Raw genomic sequence first — 25,486 nt, forward strand, 5'->3', positions numbered from 1 at the left:
CGAGAGCATGTCACGCTGAAGCATATCCGGCTGGAATACGTACCCACCGACCAACAAGTAGCCGATATCTTCACAAAGCCTCTACAGGAAGCTAAGTTCTCTCAATTTAGACTTACTCTCGGTTTAACCGACATCAGTCAGATCCTCCCTAAGGATACTTAAAAGGAAAACCGGCTTCGACAGATAAAACAGGTAGTTCTTCTTAAGCTGCTGATCTTTGAATTCTCAAGATGCCTATGGAAGAACCGCCCAGCTCATCAGACAGAGTAAACCGACCGGCTACTTGGTGGAAACACCAGCTAACCGCATCGGGATGAACAACTGATGACTGACCGGTTCGGAAGCAGGTCATCCTAGATTATTTGAATTTCACAGATGTGGAACAACTACCAATGCTTGTAGATGTCTGTTCTGAAATGTTGCCTTTTCAAAGAAAACTGGTCGCGCCTAAAAAGACGTGAAGATCTTTTGATATCTTTCATGGTTCAGGCCTATGACCGACACCTAGACTGCAAACATACTCATTTTGGTGAAAAACCTTTTATCCTGCAGTTAATACATGTCATTCCATTTAATGCCTGGACAATAGGTTAGCCCCTAAACTAGTATTTAAGAGAGGGCAACACTCACCACAAAACTCACAAGTCACAAGAATACTCTCTCACTAAGGCAAACTAACCATGTCTCAATTCCCAAACATCCTCCAAGTAGATTTTGAATCCTGTACCGGTACCGAACACTATGAAGTGTATCGGATGATTAAGAAGTTAGAAGATACTGGTCTCCAGTATTTTCTGGATGATAAGCAAATCATCTACCCTGCATCCGTTATGGAATTCTACTACAATGCCAGAGTATTCCGGGGAACACCCCATTTTGAGACCCACATCCAATCCAAAGTTGGGGGGGTAATTTTCGACTTCACCGAGCAGGACTTTGGTCGGTGTTTCAGTCTGCCCAAGCAAGGGATAACAGATCTCAATCCTCCTGCAGACATTAAGGCTGAGGTATCCCTAGCCTTTGCCCGGTCGGATGAACCTGTCAATGATCATGGTTCTAAATCTCTCTTGAGGGCTGAGTACCAGCTCCTCAATGATGTGTTAGGAAGGGGCATCTTTGGAAGAGATGTCACTAACACCTACTGCGTGGCAAGTTTCAATATGATGGCCGCCATCATTACTGGCACACCGGTAAACTGGTCCCGGGTGCTGTTCGACACCTTAGTTTGGATGATTAATGTCCAGTCAGTCGGTCTCATTCCCCAAATGAGCACCCTTCTGGTGGAACTCGGCGTTCCAACTTGTCCTGGCGAAGGCCTGAACCAGGCTCAAGTGCTAACTAGGGAAATGACCGACTCTTTCTATAGTCGGTTTGAGAGGGAGTGGAGGAGGAGAAACTTCAACCCTCCTCGTTAAGTCACTTCATCTGGCATCCGGTCGTTTTGCTGCATGTACCGGATGCATCATTAACCATATCGGCCTCATCCATGTCCACTTCGGTTTTATTTGTGCTTTCCCTAACTTCATCATTTATGTATGTCATTTTCGGTGTTGTCTCTACAGTTTTCGGTCTTCATATAATCTATATCATTATGTGTTATATGCATTCAATGAGATAATCCAATTTAATGAGATAACTCCCAACCACCCGCATATTTAATTCCCAACTAATCTGGTCACTTTTCAACTACCATTTACCTCGAGATCCGCAAACCGCCACTTCCCAATGCACTTTAGAAAGGAAAAGATTCTTTCCCTTAATAAAACAAAACTAACAATCAATGCTCAGATTTTCCCTCCAAAATCGATTCTATATAAGGAGCCATCCTCATTTCATTTTCTCATCCACAATAACCAGTATTTCTCTTGAATCTCTCTCTCTCTCTACATCATAATCATGCCAAGCCGAACTTTGGGAAATTTCCTAAGTGTTGACTTCGGCTCATGCTTGGCCGAATGGGACTATGACCACCCAAAGAAACACATGTTTGAAAGTCTCATCGTTACCGGTCTACAAGCCTTCCTTGACGAATCCGGTCCCATACTGACTGAGGATGTCAAGGAATTTTTCAGAAATGCCGTCAACTGGGGAGATCGCATTGTAACCACTGTAAGGAATCACACTTTCCGGCTTGATGAAGCCGAATTTGCCACCCTCTTCAATCTGCCCAAAGAAGGGTTCTCTGATTTTCCGGCCATGGAGGGCACTGATGAATACTACTATGTGTTCCGCTGCTTAGGAACCTTCGATACGGTGGAGACCCATGGGTTAAAGACCCGTCTCGGTCGTAGCACCCAGCTACTTCTTGAGATTGTCACTCGGTCCATTCTGTGCCAATCTGTAAATCAGCGGTTTTCAAAGAATACCTATAATATGATGACCCACATCTACAACCACACGCCCATCAATTGGGCAGCGGTCCTCTTTCAAACTTTAAGGAAAATGGTGCGGACCAAGAAGGGTCTCGGCTTTGCACCCCACATCAGCAGGCTGATTCTCAAGTACCGGCCAGATTTTGGACCGGGTACACCGGCATCCCCCTCAAATATTCTCGATAGAGATGCCGTGGTGGAAAAGTATTCCAGAATGGTGTTTACTGCTTAAACAACCTTATTTAAATGTCTTTCTTTCGTCCTATCGGCTTCCTTTCTAATGAAATATCGTTTCAGTTTTGATCGCTTCTCTTTACTCTATGTATCTATCTAACATAACCGGCTTGATATCGTTCGTGTCCGGTTTCATAAAATCTGCTTAAAACTGTTAAACGCCGATCAATCAAAATATCTGAATAAGCTTGAACATAATCTACCATTCGGTCTCGTAGAGAAATACGTCACCGATGACATAGGCTAAGTTTTGGAGGGAAAAAAAAAAAAACTCCCGCTCAAAGACACCGCACACCGTTTCGCACGAAACCATGTCCTTTCATTTTGGAGGGAAAACTCCCGCCCATTCATGATGGGACGGTTTGGCTTCCAAACCGTGCCTATAAAAGGAAAGCCTTCATCACATTTGTCATTTTCACAGAAATTCACTTTCTCTCTCTAAGCTACTAAATCCTTCGAAACCGATTTCTCTCATTCTCAAACTACTCAAACATGGGTCGTGATGCGGCATTGTTCAAACTATACTCTCAAGTGGACTTTGATGAGATTCGGCAAAATGGAACAACCGAGGCAAAAGACGTAATTGACCGACTCATTAAAACCGGTCTGGGATATTTTCTGGAGGGACCTCACGTAATCTACAAGAACGCGGTTGAAGAGTTCTTCAAAACCGCAACCGTTTCCTACGACAGGATCCTCGCAACGGTTTGCGGCTCCCAAATAGAAATCACCGAAGCTGTAGTGGCCGAAAGTCTGCATCTCCCAACCACCGATATGGACGCAACAGCAGAGATGGACGATGAAGTTTTTAAGATGGCCTGCCGCCGTGTATCAGCAACAAACAAGCCGGTTCCCACATCCGGAAAGAAACAACTGCTGAAACCGGAGCTCATCCCGGCGTGTGACGTTTTTGCCAGGGCGATACTGGCAAGGGGAGGAAATTTCAGCAATCTGACCAAAGACAAAATCAGAATGATTTTTCGTTTAATGGAAGGCACAGAGATCAACTGGGCGAGATCGGTCTTCGGCAATCTTATGGAAATGGTGAGACCGGACTCAGATAGGTCTTGGGGGTATGCAGTTCAACTCGGCAAGATCTTCTTACATCTGAAGATCAAAGTCGGTCCCGGTGTTGGAATACTAAAACGCAGCATCATCCGATCGAGGCATTTTCTTCCAAGAAAGCCATCGGCCTCCAGTTCCTCAGGTGGCCCGCAAACAAAGAAGAAAGCCGCGAAGAAAAATACCCCGGCAAAAGCAAGCACCGGAGGAAAGAGAAAAGAAAAAGTAATTTTCGAAGATCCACCTCAACAAACAGAGGATGAGGAGTGGGACGATGAGGACGCCGATACAGAGGGAACCGAAAACAGAACGGACCATGACGATGATCTTTCGGCTCGGAGTCCGACCGATGCCGAACAAAGCTTCAATCCTGAGACCACCGAGGGTGAGGACGGGGTTGATGAAGGAGACAATGATGAAAGAGCCGATGATGGAAACTTCAACAGAGAGGAGGCCGACGAAGCGGAGGCCGAAAGACTAGCCCAGAATATCTTTCAGGGCATTATCAGAAGAGACGAAGATGTCATTGACCTATATCTGGAGTGGCATGAGTACCGGTTTAATACAAAGTATAAAGACATCCTATCGGACCACTCGCAAGAACACTGCATCGCCAGATTGGAGGAAGTGGAGGACAATATCCTACGTCTCACCAAATCCAATACCATTCAGGAAATACAGTGCCGAACTTGCCTACTGATACCGAGAAGTCATCTTCGACAGATAAGAAGGCGTATCAGAAAAATTAAGGAAGAATATGCCGAAGGGGGATCGGTGTCTACAGTAGCACCGCTAGTATTAGAAAAGCTTGAAAAGGGCAAATTGGAAATACGCCAAGAGATAGAGCGGTTAGAAGCTGTATGCAATCAGAAACAAGTTCCGGTGTATACCGCTCCGATCATCGAAGATTTTCAAACAGACTGGACAACAGAGGACACTGTGACACCAAGGGACATTGAGACACCGCTGCCAGAAAATGATGAGGTACCGACTTCAAAGACTGTTGATGTACAAAGTTTAGAAAATGTCGAGGTACCGATCTCGGAAGTTCCGGCTACGAACTTGGAGGAGGCGGTCACATTAGAAACACCTACTGAGGTTGTTGACATAACAGACTCCGATGAGAGAGCCGATCCTGATCCAACCAAGCAGTCCCATCCTACTCCACCACCGGCAGCCACCATTTCAGTTCCCCCTAAGGAATGGATTGAAGACCGGCTCCAAGAGTTTGAAGCATCCGTTTCGGGGCGGATTGATGAACAACTCAAGAGATTTGAAGTGTCCACGTCAGGGCAAATGGAAGACCGGCTTCAGAAATTTGAGGCATCAATATCAGAGATGATTGATGACCGGATAGTTGAACACAACGTCTCTAAGCTTCAACCATTCAAGGATAGCGCCGATAAAATATTTGACTCGGCCATAAAGTTCGCCAATGCGACGAAGCTGGTTGTGGATCACACTCAAACACGCCTGGAGCAACTCAGCACCGGACTATGGGAAGAGGCCGGTGAGCGAGAAAACTGTGCTCAGCATATTATAGCTCTGGAGGGTCTCACTTCGGAATTAAAGAAGGATTTCGAACGGGTCGACCCAACAATTGAACGAGTTTCGGCACTGGAAAAGAAGAACGAAGATCTCGTGGCCGAAGTAAAGGCACTTACTGCACAGATGGCCGAAATCCTGAAAGCTAAGGAAAACGCAGATGCCGCGGCTATAGAGGCCGATGCGCTGGTTGCTAAGAGAGTCCAGGAAAGGCTGGACGCCGAGGTTAGCAGAGACAAAGAAGCGCCGCAAGCGTCTCAGCTGACCGCGCCTCAGCTGACCGAAGATGAAATAGAGGCCGAGAGAATAAGAAGGGCTGAGAGCATGTATCCAGGGTATGCTGAGCAAATAGCAAGACAAGTTGCGGATGATGCCGAACGGCTGGAGAGACAAAAACGTGGGCTGGAAGAGTTCTCCGAAGCAAACAAGAAGAAAAGGAAAGCGGCTCCCTCCGCTTCAGCACCGGCCGCTTCTGCCTCAGAACCGAAGAAGAGAAAGAAGCCGGCTAGTAAGAAAGTTCGGATTGTGGAGATGCTCAATATAATTTCTGACCCGGTCGAGACGGGTACTTCGCAGCAAGACGACCAGGTCGAGGATGTGCTCGAAGAACAGCTGCGGTACCGATCTAAAAGACCACGACACTCTACGCAACCGCAACCGCAACCGCCACCGCAACCAAAGAGAAAGAAGAGTGCCTACGAATTCACGGACTCAGAATAGGGACTATCCTTCTTTTTCTTACTTACCTTAGTATTTTTGCTTAGTACTTTCCGGTTATCTATGAATATATAAAGTTATTTTTGAATACCGGCCTTATTTTGCATTTCCACATCATTTTGATAATTTTAAATAAAATAATCAAAAAGGGAGAAATTGTTAGATAAAAGATAGAGATTCCTCCAAAACCCCTCCCCCAAAATTTTTCGAAAAATTCTCTAAATCTTTTTCAAAATCGGCCAAACAAAACAACCGGCCTACGGTTGCAAACTTACATAATTTTGATAATTTTAAATAAAATAATCAAAAAGGGAGAAATTGTTAGATAAATTCATACCGGTTCAAATAAACCTAACTTAAACAAACTTCCTACGCAGGAACAAGGAACCGGACCGGATGAACAAAAGAAAACCAACTGAAGAAACCGAACCGGTCAAGCTACCAAACCGATCAAGAGTATTCGGTACGTGACCGCACAGAGGAAGGATCGGCCAAAGCCTAAAAGCCAGATCCATCAAATAGCCGATCAATCCTCAAGACAAACATAACCGGAATAAGCCCGGTCACTTCACTATCAAAAGATATTCGGCCAAGTCAAGCGGCCAACCTAGGCCAAGTCAAGAGGCCGACCTGCACAAGAAGACACTTTGGGTATCTGTTGAGAATGATACCAAAGGAACAGACTGAATACTTCCATATCCATGCAAGTCTGAGGAAAGACTGTAGGCTGCAGAAAACAGTACTACCGGATCTTTCTACTTCGGGATAAGCCAGAAAGGAAATCTTCAAAGTACAGACAACTGTCCAAGCAGACAGTGCCTACATTGAGTAAAAGACAAACCCAGCAGGTTTGCTTTACAGACCGGCAGGTCTGAAACAGGATGCCAGGTCTCAGATTGACCGTCAGGTCTGAGGAGAAGACCGCAGGTCTGAGACACTGAATCACTGCATCTCTGATCAGCCAATCAGATTCAAGGCTTCGAAATATGACCGTTGGCATATTTCACCTATAAAAGGAGGCAGTTGCAGAAGAGTAAATGTGGGACATCAAGCGGACATTAAGGCAGTTACTAAGCAAGAAAAACATTGAGATAACAAAAGCCAAGTGCATTTACTACAAGTGATAACAGTGTGGTATTCTAAGAAAGCCTAAGTGCTAAACTCTGAGTGTGTGTGTTACAATTTCAGTGAGAATTGTAAGAGTGTTATCGAGCAGGAAATAAGTCTCGATCGAATTGTATTTGTATTCCTTAGTGAATATCCTTCTCGCGGTTTCGAGAGGAAGGGGTGACGTAGGAGTTTTATCTCCGAACATCCATAAAATCTGTTGTGTTATTTACTTTCTGTTGGCTTCACTACAAAACCGACTAACCTAAACATACCGCCACAAACCAACTTCACACTAACAATACCGAACATCCAGATAACCGAAACCGACCCACCATTCTTCAAATCTTCATCATCCGAAACCGACTCCGCCTATCATATACGTGTACCGCTTCAACTTGAAAGCAAACCTCTTCCGCGCTTGAACCTAGTTCAAGGGTTTGTGACAGGTTGTGTAGTATTGAAACCCCGGTGTTAATCTCTAACCGGATTAACCACCACCCTACTAAGTGAGAACCGCTAACCGGTCCAACCCCCGGTCCACCAGCGGCGACCTAGATCCTAACACTATTTTAGATATAAATTAGAGATTGAGGTTGGTGACGAGTCAGGAGCTGCACTATTTGTGCTTTTTGATAGAGTTGTAAATAAGTTAGTTAATCTAACTGTTTCAGATTTGTTACAATTACATCCGAGTTGTGACAAAGATTTACCATTGCCGTTATCATCAATGTCATCGCGAAAACATGTGTTCCAAGTTAAAATTACTGATTACAACCTCAAGAAAAAATCACACAATTTTACAATTATAAAAGTGTTTGATCCAAGTCAATCACTCATTACTCAACAGGTAAACATATTTTGGATATCTTTATGCTCAACTTTGAAACTTGTTTTATATATTAAATTAAATTTTGTTAAGGGAGGAGCATCAATTTCAGACAAAATTGTTGAAGAGGTACTTTTTCAATTTTTTTATCAAATAAATTGTTTTTTTAATCTATTTTAATGTCTTATTTAGATATTTGAAACATTTATATATATTTGATTAAATTTTATTAGGGAGGATCATCAATTTCAAACAAAGCTGTTAAAGAGGTACTTTTTCAATTTTTTGTGATCAAATAAATTGTTTTTTTTATTATCTATTTTAATGTCTTATTTAAGTTTTTGAAATGTATTTTATATGTTAATTAAATTTTATTAGGGAGGAGCAGCAGACAAAGTTGTTGAAGAGATAGGACAAAAAAGACAAAAAAATTTAGTTTTTATTTTTTATTTTACAATTTTTTAATTTTATTTTATGGAAGTTTTTTTTTTTTATTAGTATACATTATTAACTATTATTATAATATAGGATATCTTAAATTATACTAGAGTTATACATTTATTTTTTTTTTATGAATGTTTGTTTAATATTGTGTTAACTTAAATTTTTATTTTACTTTCAATAGTTTAAATTAAATCAAGCCTTTTGGTTTGTATTGTATTATTATTATTTTCAGTTTTAATCCATCATTCTTTTTTCTCACATCATGTATATATTTCATAATTAATTTTATATAAATATATTTCTCCTTATATAATTTTTCCACGATTATTTATATATTATTTGTTTATTATTTATTTTTATACAATTTACTTATATTATGAAACAATTAATAATAATTATTTTTTCTATTTTTTCCTCTAATTATATATATATATTAAATATTTTCTCTTCATATAAATATATTCTCTTTTATTAAATTAAATATTTTATAAAAATTTTGTTTACATTTTTTCCGTACAACGTAGGGTTTCATACTAGTTATATAGAAAATGATGACTTGTTAATCTTATCCTTATATTTAGATATGAATTATTTAAGTGTACAATAATATATTTAGGCTTACCAAATATATCATCGGTTATTTGGTCCAAATAATTAACTCTTACAACAAAATAACATAATTTATTTTCTGAAGAAAATTCACAATCTAACATATTAAATGACTTGACATAATATATATATATATATGGATGTTTTCTTTCTTTAAAATAAACTAAGCAAAATCAAAATAAAATTGGCTTAACTGAGAAGTTGATTTGTTCTCTTTCTAATAGTTTGATTTGGTGAGGTATTTTAAGGGGAAATTTGATGAAATGGCCCCCATAACAGGGGAAATTCCAAAAAGGGCCCCCGTCCACTAAAGTTGGCAAAAAGGGCCCTTTTGCCCTGCGAAATGTCGGAAATACCCCTTCGGCGCCATTTCTTACGCTCAAAGACGCGAATTACCAATCACGCGATTCATCTAAATCGCGGTCATTAACTCACGCGATTTAGATGAATCGCGTGATAGGTAATTCGCGTTTTTAAATGTACGCGATTTACCATGCACGCGATTTAACCTAAATCGCGGTGATGAACTCACGCGATTCAGATTAAATCGCGTCCATGGTAAATCGCGTCTTTAGTCTTATATATAATTTTCACGCCCTAATTTTAAACAAAACCTCCCCGATTCTCCCTCCCACTCCGACTGCGGCCGACTTTCCATTCCCACATCCATCAAGATCATCGTTCCTCAACATCAGCGTTCCTCAACATCATTGTTCCTCAACATCATCGTTCCTCAACATCTTCGAGATCCTTCCAACATCATCGTTCTTCAACATCATCAGGTCAGTTTAGGGCTTAGGGTTTAGACTTAGGTTTTGATGTATATTTACCGTTTATATTCATGGATATGGATGTATTTAGGGTTAAAGGATTGGTTTTGATGTATATTATGCCGTTTCCTATGTATATCGAAGTATTTAGGTTTAGGGTTAGGTTTTGATGTATATTTACCGTTTATATTCATGGATATTGGTGTATTTAGAGGTAAAGGTTTGGTTTTGATGTATATTATGCCGTTTCCTATGTATATCGAAGTATTTGGGTTTAGGGTTAGGTTTTGATGTATATTTACCGTTTATATTCATGGATATTGGTGTATTTAGGGGTAAAGGTTTGGTTTTGATGTATATTATGCCGTTTCCTATGTATATCGAAGTATTTGGGTTTAGGGTTAGGTTTCGATGTATATTCTGCCATTCATATTCATGGATATTGTTGTATTTAGGGTTTAAGGTTTGGTTTTCCTATATATACTGATTGATTGTTGATTTTCAATTACATGAATATTGTATGGTTAGCTATTGATGTATATTCTGCTGTTTATAATGATGGATATTGTAGTATTTAGATCAGGAGCTGCCGTTGTGGTTTTCTCAGTTCGTTCAACAAAATGGTATGTATTAAAATGGTTGTTAATAAAATTGTTTTCTCAGTTCGTTCAACTCTTTTTTTTTTATAATATGCAGGCAACAAACACTGTTATGACCTTATGTCCCAATCAATTATCACCTGAAAATAATGTATGTTCTATTCTCTCTACTATGTCCATATTAACTAGTTTTGTATGTAATAACCATTATATTATTGTTTTACACAGTTGTTGATAGTTGAATTTGCTCGCACTTTTGGTGCAAGGGTGTCTCCGAAGTGGAGAGAAGATGTAACTCATGTTATTGCTTACACTGATCCCAATGGTGCATGCGGCCGAACTCAAAAAGTATTGAAGGCAATTCTGAACGGGAAATGGGTCCTTACTATTGATTGTGAGTCTCTGTTAACACGATTATTTTCATACATATGTCTGTTAAATTAGATTAAAAATTATTTTCATACACATTTGTTTAGGGATAAAATCATCATTGAAAACCGAAAACTGTGTTGATGAGGAACCTTATGAGGTTAAACAAGATAATCATGGAGCCCAAGGTGGTCCTAGAAAAGGCAGACTTCTGTTGTTGAATAATGTGAGTTTGGTATTATTCCTCCTATCTGTACTTTTAAATTTTTTTGCATGATAACTGAAATTATCTTCTTTGTTGGTTTTTCAGCGTTCGAAACTGTTCGACGGTTACATTTTTATATTTGTAGGGAATTTCAACACACTTTACAAACAGGATCTCATTGAGTTAATAGTTGCTGGAGGTGGTACTATTAAAGAATCGGATAATCCAGATTATCCATTTGCTGAGCCAAGGGATGCGAAAACTATAATAGTATACTTTGAGATAGACAGCAGGTATCGATCAATTGAAAGGGATTTTGATGTTCTCCCCGACAATTGGCTTTTTGAGACAGCGGCTGCTTTGTCAAGCATATTGGATGAACATGTTGTTCCTCATACAAAGTTGCTTCAATCTGTTGCTGCTTGTGATTTGCAGCATTTGCTTACTTAATTTGGAGTTGTTTAGACTTACTGTTCTTCTTCTATTTATGGCTTATTTATGATACTTATGATATTTATGGTTTATAACAATACTTAATTTTGATATTTATGATTTATGGTGGTTTATATTACTGAATATTCTTCTATTTATGCTTTATTACTTATGTTAACAATATCATAACTTATCCTCATAACTCACGTGTATTGGGTATAATCAAACAACAAGGAACAATGTTGTTATTCACGCATATTCGCCACATAACTCAAACAACAAGGAACAATGTTGCTATTCACGTACTTCATCTAAAACGCGTGAATAAACTCACGCGTATTATATGAAACGCGTGAATGCATTTCACATTAAAACGCGTGAGTTTATTCACGTGTTTTAGATGAAACACGTGAATGCATTTCTCAATAAAACGCGTGAGTTTATTCACGTGTTTTATATGAAACACGTGAATAACAATTCACGTCTTTCATCGTATATATTATTTTTGTGCCCTAATTTATAACAAACTCACGAATCCTTAATTTCCCCTTCTCTCTTCTCTCGCTTTCGCCACTCCGACTCGACCCTCCCCTGAAGAACTCCACCACGAGCAGCAGCAGCGGACGACTACGACGACACCACGATACCCTGAAGAACTCGACCACGAGCAGCAGCAGCTTACCCACCACTCTTCGTTCTCAAAATGGGTATGTTTATTTAATATTTAAAATGCTATTCAAATAAAGTAAGGGTAATTTGTGGATGATTGAAATGATTTGCTTAAATCTGAATAACCCTTCCTCAAACGAGGCCTTGATTTGGGTATTAGCTTCGTTTTAGTGCATAGAAAGTCTTATTGAGTTATTGTCTTGGAATTTGTTTATCAGGACGTTGTTTAAGTTCCACAGTTCTTATAGTTACAAGACCTTTTTGTTTAGGTTCCACAGTTCTTGAGTTATCTTGTTATTCTAGTATTAAGGTTTAGGGTTTGCATGCTGGCATAGTGTAGCTGATTTCACTCAATACTATCTTGTTATTCTAGTATTGAGGTAGAGTTTACTGGTATGTTTCGTGGAGATACAATGTTCCAAGAATTAACCACAAGTTTGCTTCAATGGACCTATTGTATAGGGAGCTCTTATCCCATTAGATTCATTGAAGCAAACTTATGGTAAAAAGTTGCGGCATTGGATTTCCTGAAACTCTACGAGCAAACTCTCCTCGGTTATGGTAATGTTGTTGAACTGTTTTCAATTCTTGTGATGTTGTTGAACTGTTTTCAATTGCAGCTCAAGTACCTGTACTTCTTTACTTTGATGGAGAGTGGAAAACTACGGACGATCTTACTCATTTTTCTGCAAAGTCAAACAGCGGTATGATTGTTCCCCAAAATTCTACTTATGCCCAATTAGTTGATCAAATTTATTCTGCTACCGATGTTGACAAATCTAGATATGATTTATTGCTTCAAGCCAAGTATAATGCTCCTGGCATGATTGCCAAATTTTCTTATATAACTGATATAAAAAAAGATGTGGATGTGGAGTTCTTTTTACATGAAGCAGTTTCAGTCCACAACCGCACTCCATTGTGTGTATCCTTAGTAGAGAAGTCACTACCAACTCAAGAAAGTGTAGCTGTTCCAGAAATTGATGACCCCGACGTCTTCCCGATGCAGCGTGAGGTTTTCTTTGAAAATGACATTGAAGATGAACATTTGCGTCTGAATGTGGGGGATGATGCTGATGATGATTGGGTTCCTATTACCCAACCTAGTAGTTCTGATTGGGTTCCTAGTACCAATCCAAATCCAAGCGGTTCTTGGGTTCCTAGTACACAACAAAACAATGTTGTTGTTCGTACTCAACCAAGCTGCAGTGAATGGGTTGCTAGTAGCATACCAAGTAGTGAAAATCCTTTACATGAGGCAGTAAGTACCGGAATCGGATTGGAAGTCGGTTCTTTGTTTGAGAATAAAAAAGAACTTCAGCTGAGGTTATATAAATATGCCATGACTAATCATTTTGAATTCAAAGTGTTGAAGTCAAAAAAAGAACTTTGGGTTGTGAAATGTTTGGATAAGAATTGCAAGTGGAGACTGCGTGCTGTCAGAGTAAATTCCTCGGAAATGTTTGAGATTCGTAAATTCGTAAAAGATCATACCTGTTCAATTGTGACGAGGCAAGAGAATCAAAGGCCAGCACCAGCATGGGTGTTTGGGGAATGCATGAAGAGCAAGTACATGGACCATCACCATGACCACATGCCCAAGAAAATAATGGAAGACATACAGACTACTTATGGAATAAAGTTGTCTTATAATAAGGCTTGGCGGTCTAGAGAAAAGGCCCTAATGGCGGTGCGAGGAACTGTAGAAGATTCTTACGGTAAATTGCCATCATACCTGTACATGTTGAGAGGAATGAGTTGTAGTTGTAGGGTATTTGATGTATCTGGTCTTCCTTGCACTCATGCCCTGGCTGCATCACGTACCCATAGATTGGATGCCTATGAGTTCTGCTCAAGGTTTACTTTAGATTATTTGCTATTGAATTTATCTAACTAACTTTATTTCTCACATGTTCAATTGTTATGTTTCAGGTATTACTCAAGTGAAATGTGGGTCAATGCTTACGCGGAAACAATATATCCAGTTTGTCATGAAGAGTATTGGGATATTCCAGAACATATCAAACAACGAGTGTGCCTTAAACCACCTGTTAAGGTTAAGAAAGGGCGTCCTCAAACAAAGCGTAGGTCATCCCAAGGTGAAATTCGTAAGGTGCCGAGAAGATGTAGCTCATGTGGTGGTCAGGGTCACAACAGGGCAACATGCAAATCTGTAATGCCTGCACCCTCTACTGCAAGAGCTGCAAGAGCATCATCATCTCAGCCGCCATCATCTCAGACACAAACATGAATATTGTCTGTGCAAACATGAATATTGTCTGTGCAATTTTGAATATTGTATACTGATTATTGTTGTTGGTTTTCGAATATTGTATGCTGATTGATTGTTGTTGGTTTTCGAATATTGTATGGTGATTGAAATTTGTATACAGATATTTCCATACAGGTTGGCCATACAGTGAGTGACTCACGCATATATATTGCACAATGCTAATTCACGTGTATTGTATTGTAATACGCGTGATTCATAATTCACGTGTATTGTAATGTAATTCACGTGTATTGTAATATTACAATACGCGTGAGTCATATTGTAATACACGTGAGTTATGAATCACGCGTATTACAATACAATACACGTGAATTATATTACAACCACGTGAATTATATTGGGATATTCCAGAACACAATACACGTAATACACGTGTTTATATAATTCACGTGAATTATATTACAATACACGTGAATTTTATGATACCTATTACAACCACGTGAAATAATTCAGTGTTTACAAAACAATATACTGAAATAATTCAGTGTTTACAAAACAATATACAACAATAATTCAGTGTTTACAAAACATGTTACAACAATAATTCAGTGTTTACAAAACAATATACAACAACAATATTCATGGCTCTAAAATCTGGTGGTACAACCTGACTGCCCACTTTTCTCTATATACTTGCATATTCTTTGATATGCAATTTTCTAGACCAAGTTTAGCAGTCAGGTACTCTAAATACATTAATACAAAAACGCCACAGTCCCCACTCCATTCTGCTTTTGGTACTTCAGGGTGTGGGATTCTATGAAATCTAAAAGTTGTGTGCCATTTCAACTTCAGACATTGCTTTATGAAGGAAGGGCGGCAACATCTCACAAATGGCTTTCATGTATTTTCCTAATTCTTCATCATTGAAAATTGTCTGATCGCAATCATAAACATCAATTCTCCATTCTTGCAATCGAATAACACACAGTACCCAGTGTAGGTTGTTGAGGTTGAGGGGGAAGTAAATAACATCAACACTGCTCCAACCGGGCATATGTTTATCTTCTCTACCCCAGTGGTAGTTGTAAAAGACGTCAGAGAAAGTATGGCCATGTGGTTTTTCTGGATCAACCGAGTCAGCAACAAATTCGTCATAGTATAAAGTAACCAAAGGGCCAAACTGGCAATCTAAGATGGTGAAATCCTCCGGGTACGACTTAGGGTAGGCGACTGCTCTTGCTCTTAGCAGACAAATTGCTGCATTCATCTCTACATCAGTTAGCCACTTATTTAACCTCAGAATTGTAGTGAAGAACTTAAGGTCTCCAGCACCATCAGGGAGTTGAACATCTTTAAATTTAGCCCCTTTCGCAAATTCTTTCCTGAACTCTTTCCTCAGTTGCTCATTACAAGTCGACATAGGATCGACAACAATCGTCTTCTTTCTTGGCCGAGGGACGACGTAGGGACTAAGTACAGCTTTCGACGCCGTCCTCTTTCTCTTAAATAGGATGTGGGATGCATCTTCCAGTACCACCACATCCTCATCTATCCGCTTGTCCTCCTTCTTCTCTACCTTCTTCTGCACAACGAAATGATCGTCCACCTTCTTCTGCACCACCCTCCTACCCCTCTGCACCCCCTTCCTACCCCTCTGCACCCCCTTCCTACCCCTCTGCACCCCCTTCCTACCCCTCTTCACAACGAAATCATCGTCCACCTACAAAGAAATCATTGAATTAGGCAACAAAAGTCTTCAATTAGTCCAAATGCAAGAATTGCATACCTCATCTTCATTATCCTCCACCCTCTGCACCACCCTCCTACCCCTCTGCACCCCCTTCCTACCCCTCTTCACAACGAAATCCTCTTCCACCTCCTCTTCAACCTTCTCTTCAACCTTCTCTTCAACCTTCTCTTCAACATCATCTTCATTGTCTTCCACCTGCTTCTCCACCTGCTTCTCCACCTGCTCCTCCACCTGCTCCTCCACCTTCTCCTCCAAATTCCCAACATTCTCCATTTCCTACAAAAACCAGAAAAGCCCTTCAATTAGTCCAAAGGCAAGAAATAGGTAAAGTGCGCGAATTGCACCAAATGCATACCTCAGTATTGTGACAACCAACTTCAACTGTCTTCTCAATTTCCAACAAAAGCCCATCCTACAAAAACCAGAAAAGCCCTTCAATTAGTCCAAAGGCAAGAAATAGGTAAAGTGCGCGAATTGCACCAAATGCATACCTCAGTATTGTGTTCCCCATCTTCAACTGTCTTCTCCATTTCCAACAAAATCCCATCCTACAAAAACCAGAAAAGCCCTTCAATTAGTCCAAAGGCAAGAAATAGGTAAAGTGCGCGAATTGCACCAAATGCATACCTCAGTATTGTGACAACCAACTTCAACTGTCTTCTCAATTTCCAACAAAAGCCCATCCTACAAAAACCAGAAAAGCCCTTCAATTAGTCCAAAGGCAAGAAATAGGTAAAGTGCGCGAATTGCACCAAATGCATACCTCAGTATTGTGTTCCCCATCTTCAACTGTCTTCTCCATTTCCAACAAAATCCCATCCTACAAAAACCAGAAAAGCCCTTCAATTAGTCCAAAGGCAAGAAATAGGTAAAGTGCGCGAATTGCACCAAATGCATACCTCAGTATTGTGACAACCAACTTCAACTGTCTTCTCAATTTCCAACAAAAGCCCATCCTACAAAAACCAGAAAAGCCCTTCAATTAGTCCAAAGGCAAGAAATAGGTAAAGTGCGCGAATTGCACCAAATGCATACCTCAGTATTGTGTTCCCCATCTTCAACTGTCTTCTCCATTTCCAACAAAATCCCATCCTACAAAAACCAGAAAAGCCCTTCAATTAGTCCAAAGGCAAGAAATAGGTAAAGTGCGCGAATTGCACCAAATGCATACCTCAGTATTGTGACAACCAACTTCAACTGTCTTCTCAATTTCCAACAAAAGCCCATCCTACAAAAACCAGAAAAGCCCTTCAATTAGTCCAAAGGCAAGAAATAGGTAAAGTGCGCGAATTGCACCAAATGCATACCTCAGTATTGTGTTCCCCATCTTCAACTATCTTCTCCATTTCCAACAAAAGCCCATCCTACAAAAACCAGAAAAGCCATTCAATTAGTCAAAAGGCAAGAAATAGGCAAAGTGCGCGAATTGCACCAAATGCATGAAATGCATACCTCAGTATTGTGTTCCCCATCTTCAACTATCTTCTCCATTTCCAACAAAAGCCCATCCTACAAAAACCAGAAAAGCCATTCAATTAGTCCAAAGGCAAGAAATAGGCAAAGTGCGCGAATTGCACCAAATGCATGAAATGCATACCTCGAAATTTTCTTCCACATCTTCAACTGTCTGCTCTTCATTTTCATTGTCCTCCCCCTCCCCAACAGTGTTCTTCTCCAAGAGACCAACAATGTCTTTTTCCTGTCCATCCTACAATAAACAGAAAAGCCCTTCAATTAGTCCAAATGAAAGAATTAGGAAAAGTGCGCGAATTGCACCAAATGCAAGAAATGCATACCTCGAAATTTTTTTCACCATCTTCAACTGTCTGCTCTTCATTGCCATTGTCCTCCCCCTCCCCAACAGTGGTTTTCTCCAAGAGACCAACAATGTCTTTTTCCTGTCCATCCTACAATAAACAGAAAAGCCCTTCAATTAGTCCAAATGCAAGAATTAGGAAAAGTGCGCGAATTGCACCAAATGCAAGAAATGCATACCTCAGTATTTTTAACACCATCTTCAACTGTCTTCTCTTCGTTTTCATTGTCCTCCTCAACAATTTTTTTCTCCACAAGCCCAACATTGTCTTCCTCCTGTCCATCCTACAATAAACAGAAAAGCCTTCAATAAGTCGAAATGCAAGAAATGCACCAATTATACAAATGCAAGGAAATGCAAGAAATACATACCTCAACTTCATTATCCTCCACAAGCCCAACATTGTCTTTCTCCAAAATCAGCACATCATTGTCTTCCTCTTGTCCATCCTACAATAAACAGAAAAGCCTGTGCAATTAGTCGAAATGCAAGAAATGCACCAATTATCCAAATTCAAGGAAATACAAGAAATACATACCTCAACTTCATTCTCCTCCACAAGCACAGCATTGTCTTTCTCCAAAATCACCACATCATTGTCCTCAGTGTTCACCACATCATTCTCCCCTTGCTGTAGTTGCTTTAACATCCCTTTAATGAGAATTATGTCATCTCTCATTTCGGTTTTGATGAGCCTTATTTCATTTCTCATTTCAGTTTTGAAGAGAGTCAGTTCCTTTCTCATTACAGTTTTGAATTCATTTAGCTCCTTCGAAAGTTGATCCAATCTACATCTATCGTGGGGAGTTGTTGCTGTTGGAGTTGGGGGAGAGGATTCTTCGTCTTCGTCTTCTTCTTCTTCTTCGTCTTTTCTACTCGTGGCGCTCTCGACTGAATAAGAGCTGCTGGTGCTGGTGCTGGGGGTAGGGTTGCGGGTTCTTCTTCTTGTGGAAGTTATGGCTTTGGCTGGAGTAATTTGCCTTTTCTTCCTCATGACAGTTTTTTTATGAGGAACTCCATCGTCAATATCTCCAAATTTCCTCTTTCTGCAGTCAAGATCAAAAAAGACATCATAAACATTACCTCCCATATCTTCAAAGTCATCCCCAGCATATAAGATCTTCTCTTCTTCAGACAATTCCATTTGCTTAACAATCGTGCCTTGCAGGGCAGTTTGAAGATCAGAGGCAGTGCTCTTCCTCTTTGATTTGTACTGTATTATTCTTGGGCAGACAGGATCTTCAGTTTGAAGCGTCGTTTTAATTGCAAGATTGGGGACAAAAGTTTGGATCACCTCATAAGTCCACACTTGTAAGGCTAGTGCGAACCCATATACGGTATAAGAAACATCGACATCTTTTTCTTTGTCTTTGTTCTTCTTCTTCCCCGAGGCGGCATCCTTCTTCTGCAGATACAGCGTCCTGTAGCGATCAAGGTCTCTGCTCAAACCCTTCATGGTTGCTCTAAAGGCCACCTTTCCCCATGGAAAATTGAGGAAGGTGTCGATGTCATCGACCATGCTGAAGAGTTTCATATTTATTATCCTCCTCGGGTCAAGGGCAAAGAGATAATGGGAAACAAGGTATACCAGCCCCAATTTCCATGCATCTTCCCTATCAGAGCAGGACAGGAATTTTGAATGAAGGTCTGCTATTCTAATAAGTGGAATACGTTTAAAATATTTAAGAACCAAAGTTGGAGATTCTTCAACCTGGTTGAAAATTGTTTGCTCATTAGGGAATCTCCCAAAATTGAGACCTGTAACCAATGCAAACTCCCTCATCCCGAAGCACAGCTCTTCTCCATTCACAAGGAACTTCATCTCCATAGAATTTGAGCTGGACTTCCTGAGGAGCATGTGGTGTATAATCATTCCTGAGAAACGCAGTAACGGGTGCCCTTTGAATAAGAATCTGAATTGGGTTTCCTCTACCCTTTCAGTTAGATTCATCTTGGCAAACTTGGCAGCAATATTTCCCATATTGGTTTTCCAGGATACCCTCCCAGCAAACTCGGGTATTGTAGTGGACTCCATCTACAAAACAAGGAAGAAGATGGGATCACCATGATAATTAGCAAAACAAAATAAGTATTTAATTAAATAGTAAGACCAACAACAAAAATGGAACAGAATAAATCATGACAGAAAATAGTTTGGTCCAGTTCAATCATAGCATCTAGTGTATAGATGCACATATATATTCCCGAGTCATCCACTCATCAAAAAGGATTTTACAATCAATGTATTCAATATAAGAACACTCATCTAGATGCAGCCTCCAATTAAACATATTAACACTTGATCAACTTTTAGAAATGCATTCAATCAAGGTAAAAGTGAAAGATATATTTGCTTCCTATAGCAAGTGCAATATGGTCCAAGAAAGTGAACATACAGTGTGGATCATTTATGGCTTTTGATTCAGCACGGCAAATTAGGAGCACGTGTTGACTAAATTTCTTAATATAACATCGAAACCTGTCTCATTGGCATTCTAATAAGGTGCAGTAAAGCAGCAAAAGTTAAACCCTAACCCTAAATACCATTTCTTCAGAAGCACATAACAAACACGAAACCTGTCTCATTGCCATTCTATTAAGGTGCAGTAAAGCAGCAAAAGTTAAACCCTAACCCTAAATACCATTTCTTCACAAGCACATAACAAAAACGGAAATGTCATTTCTTAAACGAGAAATGAATGAATAAGCGTGAAATGCATGCATGCAGAATAAGAACACTGATACAATACTCGTCATATACCCTAAAAGCATTTACACACATAAACGAAACCAGAACCAAACCCTAAACCCTAAATACATCAATATAAATCAATATAAACGGAATAATACACATCAACACCTAACCCTAACTATTAAGCCCTAAACTCACCGGAATATGTCAAAAAGACGGTGAAAAGACGATGATGTCGAATAGACGGTGGAAAGTCGAAGATGTTGGACGAGGAACGATGTTGAGGAACGATGATCTTGATCGATGTTGAAGGAAGTCGGCAGTTGAGAAGACGTGGTTTTGGAAGTCGGAGTGGGAGGGAGAATCGGGGTGGTTTTGATTTAAATTAGGGCCGAAATATTATATATACGACTAAAGACGCGATTTACCATGGACGCGATTTAATCTAAATCGCGTGAGTTCATCACCGCGATTTAGATTAAATCGCGTGCATGGTAAATCGCGTACATTTAAAAACGCGAATTACTAATCACGCGTTTCATCTAAATCGCGGTGATGAACTCACGCGATTTAGATGAATCGCGTGATTGGTAATTCGCGTCTTTGAGCGTAAGAAATGGCGCCGAAGGGGTATTTCCGACATTTCGCGGGGCAAAAGGGCCCTTTTTGCCAACTTTAGTAGGCGGGGGCCCTTTTTGGAATTTCCCCTGTTATGGGGGCCATTTCATCAAATTTCCCATTTTAAGTTTGTTTTTGAAAGAAATAATATAATTAAAATAAAAAATTATTTTATTTTATTTTTAATAAATTTGAATTTTAAATATCATTTTATTAATCATTCTATTTTTTAAATCTAAAAAATATATTTAGAAACCGACTGGGCCATACTAAATTAGAAGCTGATCAGTTTCCAAACCGTCACTCCTCCAGTCGTGAGAAGCTTCGGCGGGAAGAGCCGGCCGGCCGGCCACCAGATTATTTTCTCGATTTCGGATTCTCACCGTCAATGATTTTCTGAATTTAGGTCAGACATGTATCCCATTTACAAAATCTAATCTTATATTGATTCACATCTGATTACGAAATCTGATACAAACACTGTTTTGAATGAAACGTATATACCATATATAGTAACTTCATCTTTCAGATTGAAAGAGAAGGGATCATAAGACTTGTAGATTCGCAAAGGAGAAGTTATACCCCGTATAATTTAAAGGGTTCATTGAAATCGGGTCGCAAATGGCGAATAATACTTCACTGGACCCTCTTGTCATAACTCCTACTTCAATCACTCCTGTTTCTAGGGTTTTACGGACACCTATGAGTGAGCGTCTTCTTGAATCGGGTTTTGATGATGAGGAGTCTATCAAGAGGAGGGACCAATCTGGTCTAATTGGTTACATAGCTAAGCTAGAAGCTGAGGTTTGGAAGTCATTCATTTTTTATTAACATAATTAGTCTTACTACTATATTCTTGCTGCATTTACTTATGAAGATATGATGATAGCACTAAGAATGTGTTTCTAAAATTTGGTAGAATTATGATCTCCAACACCATTTGGGTGTTCTTATATTGGAGAAAAAAGAGTGGGATTCCAAGCATGAGAGAATGAAGGCATTGACGGAATCAGATGAATTAATGCATATACATTATCGAGCAGCTATGGCATCTGCATCAGTTGAAGCACAAAAACGAGAGGAGAATCTAAAGAAGCTTCTTGGAGTTGAGAAAGAGTGTGTTGCAAGTGTAAGTTCATTTGAATATTCATCATAACATATTTCTGTTCTGATTCAGTATTCATTGTGTAGATTGAGAAGGCGATGAGTAAGATGCGAGCTGAATGCGCTGAGATGAAAATTGCTTCTGAGAGCAAATTGGCTGAAGCACGAATTCTCATGGAGGATGCTCAAAAGAAGTCTGAAGAATCAGAGACGAAATTACATGCTGCAGAATCTCTTGAATCAGAAGCTAACCGATACCATCAAGCTGCCGAGAGGAGCTTGCATGAAGTTGAAGCACGTGAAGATGAACTTATGAGGCGCGTTGAATCATTTAAGTCAGAGTATGTCTCTATTTGAATTCTCAAATGCATATTTAGCATATGGTTTTGAAAATTTTGTTAACCTTTGTGATCTTGTTTTGCTGGTTTAAGTTCGGATGCCAAAGAGAAGGATATAGTTCGCGAAAGACAGTCATTATCTGTAAAACAGAGAAGTCTGCAGCTATCACAAGAAGGCTTACTTTATTCACAAAATCTATTGAACCAACGAGAGGATTATATATTCAGCAGAACTGAAGAATTGAATCGGAAAGAGAAAATCCTAGAGGATTCTAAGGTGAAAATTGACGAGGAACTAAAGAGTTTTATTGAAGAAAAACACATGCTAGAGATAAATGCTGCTTCTCTAAAAGCAAGGGAGGAGGTAAACAAGTTAAGGTTATTAGTTTCATCAATTTTGTAGATCCTCTGGAGCTGCTTATATTCTGTAAATGGCCATGCCAGCAGATTAAGTTAATAATACAGTTTCTCCTGAATTTCTCAGGATATTGAAAAGAGGAAACTTGATTTGGATAAAAGAGAAGAAGACCTACAGATTCTACAGCAGAAACTAGAAAGGAAGGAATATGTGAGTTATCTTCATTGTTTAGTATATGTAACATGGGGATACAAGTTTCTGTTCCTGCAAAGTTATGAGCCTATATGAAAACTGCTATTTTGTGCCAAATTTGAAATTGAAAGTTTTATTTTTTTTTGTATAATATTTTTTATGGATTGATTATGTTTCATAATACAAGATTATAGTGTGATTTTTCTTGATCCTATGAATGGAAAAATGCTAGTTGACAGTTTAACTTTCTTTAAAACCGTCTTCTGTATGAATAATAGGATGGATTCCAACAAGCTGTGGACCACCATGAAGCTTCTATCAAAGTGAGAAGGTTTGAATTTGAAGCAGAGAAGGAACTGAAGCGTAAACTTGTGGATGAGGAATTGGAAGCAAAGAGACGGGCTTGGGAATTAAGAGAAGTGGATCTTAGACAAACGGAGGACCTGATCATGGAACAAGAATATGACTGGGGCATCAAGTATAGGTATCTGGCAGATAAAGAGAAGGATTATGCAGAGAGGCTAAATATACTCGAGGAGAAAGAGAAAAATCTCATAGTTACTGAAGAAGCTGCTGAATTGAATAAGTACCTTTTGCAAAAAGAGAAAGAAGAGATCAACAAGTTGAAACTTTCCGTTCAGGATTCCATGCATCTGCTGGAAGAGAGAAGGAAAGAACTTGCGAATACTGAAGAGAAAATAGAAACCATGAGAAGGGAAACAGATGAATTGATGATACTGGCAACATGCCTTAAAGAAGAAATCGACATGATCAGAACCCAGAAGCAGGATGTGGATGTTCAGTCTGACGAGCTTAAAGCCGAGAAGGCAAAATTCGAAGCTGAATGGGAGTTGATTGATGAGAAAAGAGAGGAACTAAAGAATCAAGCAGAACTTATTGCCGAGGAGAGAATTTCCATATTTAAGTTTCTCAAGGATGAGCGTGACAGTTTAAAGGCTGAGAAGGATGCAATGCTTGAACAGTACAAACACGATCTTGAATCTCTTTCTCGTGATCGTGAAACCTTGTTGCATGAAATTGAGAATGAACGTTCAGATTGGTTCTCTAAACTACAGAAAGAACGTGCAAATATTTTAAATGATATTGACATTCAGAAGAGGGAGTTTGAAAAATTTGTTAATAAGAGGAATGAAGAAACAGAAAGTTATCTCAGGGAAAGAAAAGAAATCCTCGATGAGGAAAAAAAGAAAGAACTTCAAAACATTTCTTTGCTTCGAGAGATGGCATTGGTGGAAACGGAGCAGGTTAAGTCTGAAATGGAGAAACTTGCTGCTGAGAGATTTGAAATCAGTTTGGATCGTGAGCAAAGGGAGAAAGAATGGATAGAGCTAAATAATACTATTGAGGAACTTAATCTGCAAAGACATAAATTAGAGAAACAGAGGAAGTTATTGCATACAGATAGGGAACAGATTCTTGCTGAGATTGAGCAAATGAAAAAGTTGGATGATTCAAAAGATCAATCTTCTACTCCTTCCTCACGACTTAAGAGAAGCGCGGATACAGAATTGGATCAAACACAAAGTGATAAGAAAAGGAAACTTCTAAAGGATTTTATACGAACGCCATCTGAAGATACAGTTCAAATCAGGTGTGTTGCCCAAATTCAACTCTTACAGTTCTCTATGTTTACTATTAACATTGAAATGTTTTCATTTTCTTATTTGTTTGATTTTGAATGGTGTTTTTCAGAAGAAATGAACCTCAAGGTCATAACCAGGCCCATTGTAGGACTGAGGAGACCATGGTCTATATCGATAAAATCATTCGAATTCATGAAGTAACTTCAATGGAGGACGAAGTAGCTGTTTTGGAGGGTCAGGTTGGTCCATTTCTTTTTGCCACAACTATCTTCCTAAGCCTCTCAGCTGAAGACTCTTATGGGTGGTTTATTTTGGGTCACAAATATTTAGTTGCTTGGTATTTGAGCAATTGGTTTGAAAGCAAAAGTGAATACAAGAGAACCAACCTAAACTAACACAAAGACATAATTACCTTACATAAATTGAACATACATTGTCAATCTAGGCTGAAGATAAAATCATTGCAGGAAACGGTGAGATGAAGCTTGATGATCGTGAAAACGGATTGCAAGAAAGGGGAAAGGAAGATACGAAATGTTCAAGACAGTATTAAATAATACATTGTTTCCACCTATGGTTACATCTGAAATGAATTTATCAGATAAGAATACTAGAGGCATGCTCCTCTTTCTGGCAACTTTTAATTTTTCTTTTTGCAGATTTTTCAGGTTTCATTAAGCTATGAGCAACCTGGAAGGAATCTCTTTAAATTTCTGGATGTTGGTTTTGGGTGAACTTATTTTATTATTATTACTATTATACGAATTGTTCCATCATTTGAGTTTCTAATGATAATCTACTAGGGTTGTCTGGTT

The 25,486-nt window shown here is 39.3% G+C and overlaps 1 protein-coding gene across 1 annotated transcript; it reads left to right on the top strand.

Moving 5' to 3' along the window:
- Window positions 1-21,360: 21,360 nt before the first annotated feature.
- Window positions 21,361-25,486, top strand: LOC124915396 (protein CROWDED NUCLEI 4-like). Its single transcript, XM_047456103.1, has 9 exons — window positions 21,361-21,481; window positions 21,589-21,879; window positions 21,995-22,204; window positions 22,267-22,520; window positions 22,611-22,881; window positions 23,002-23,085; window positions 23,346-24,679; window positions 24,781-24,910; window positions 25,139-25,486. Exons 2-9 carry the CDS (start codon window positions 21,697-21,699, stop codon window positions 25,151-25,153), a joined length of 2,481 nt encoding a protein of 826 aa, XP_047312059.1. The 5' UTR covers window positions 21,361-21,481; window positions 21,589-21,696; the 3' UTR covers window positions 25,154-25,486.

This window comes from Impatiens glandulifera, chromosome 9 (genome assembly GCF_907164915.1).
Source record: "Impatiens glandulifera chromosome 9, dImpGla2.1, whole genome shotgun sequence".
Taxonomy (NCBI): Eukaryota; Viridiplantae; Streptophyta; class Magnoliopsida; order Ericales; family Balsaminaceae; genus Impatiens; species Impatiens glandulifera.

Excerpts from the sequence above, each read along its gene's own strand:
- LOC124915396 (XM_047456103.1), top strand. The coding sequence starts at position 21,697 with ATGGCGAATAATACTTCACTGGACCCTCTTGTCATAACTCCTACTTCA. Across the intron at positions 22,521-22,610 it reads GTTGAATCATTTAAGTCAGA|TTCGGATGCCAAAGAGAAGG; the intron begins GTATGTCTCTAT and ends TGCTGGTTTAAG. Across the intron at positions 24,680-24,780 it reads GAAGATACAGTTCAAATCAG|AAGAAATGAACCTCAAGGTC; the intron begins GTGTGTTGCCCA and ends GGTGTTTTTCAG.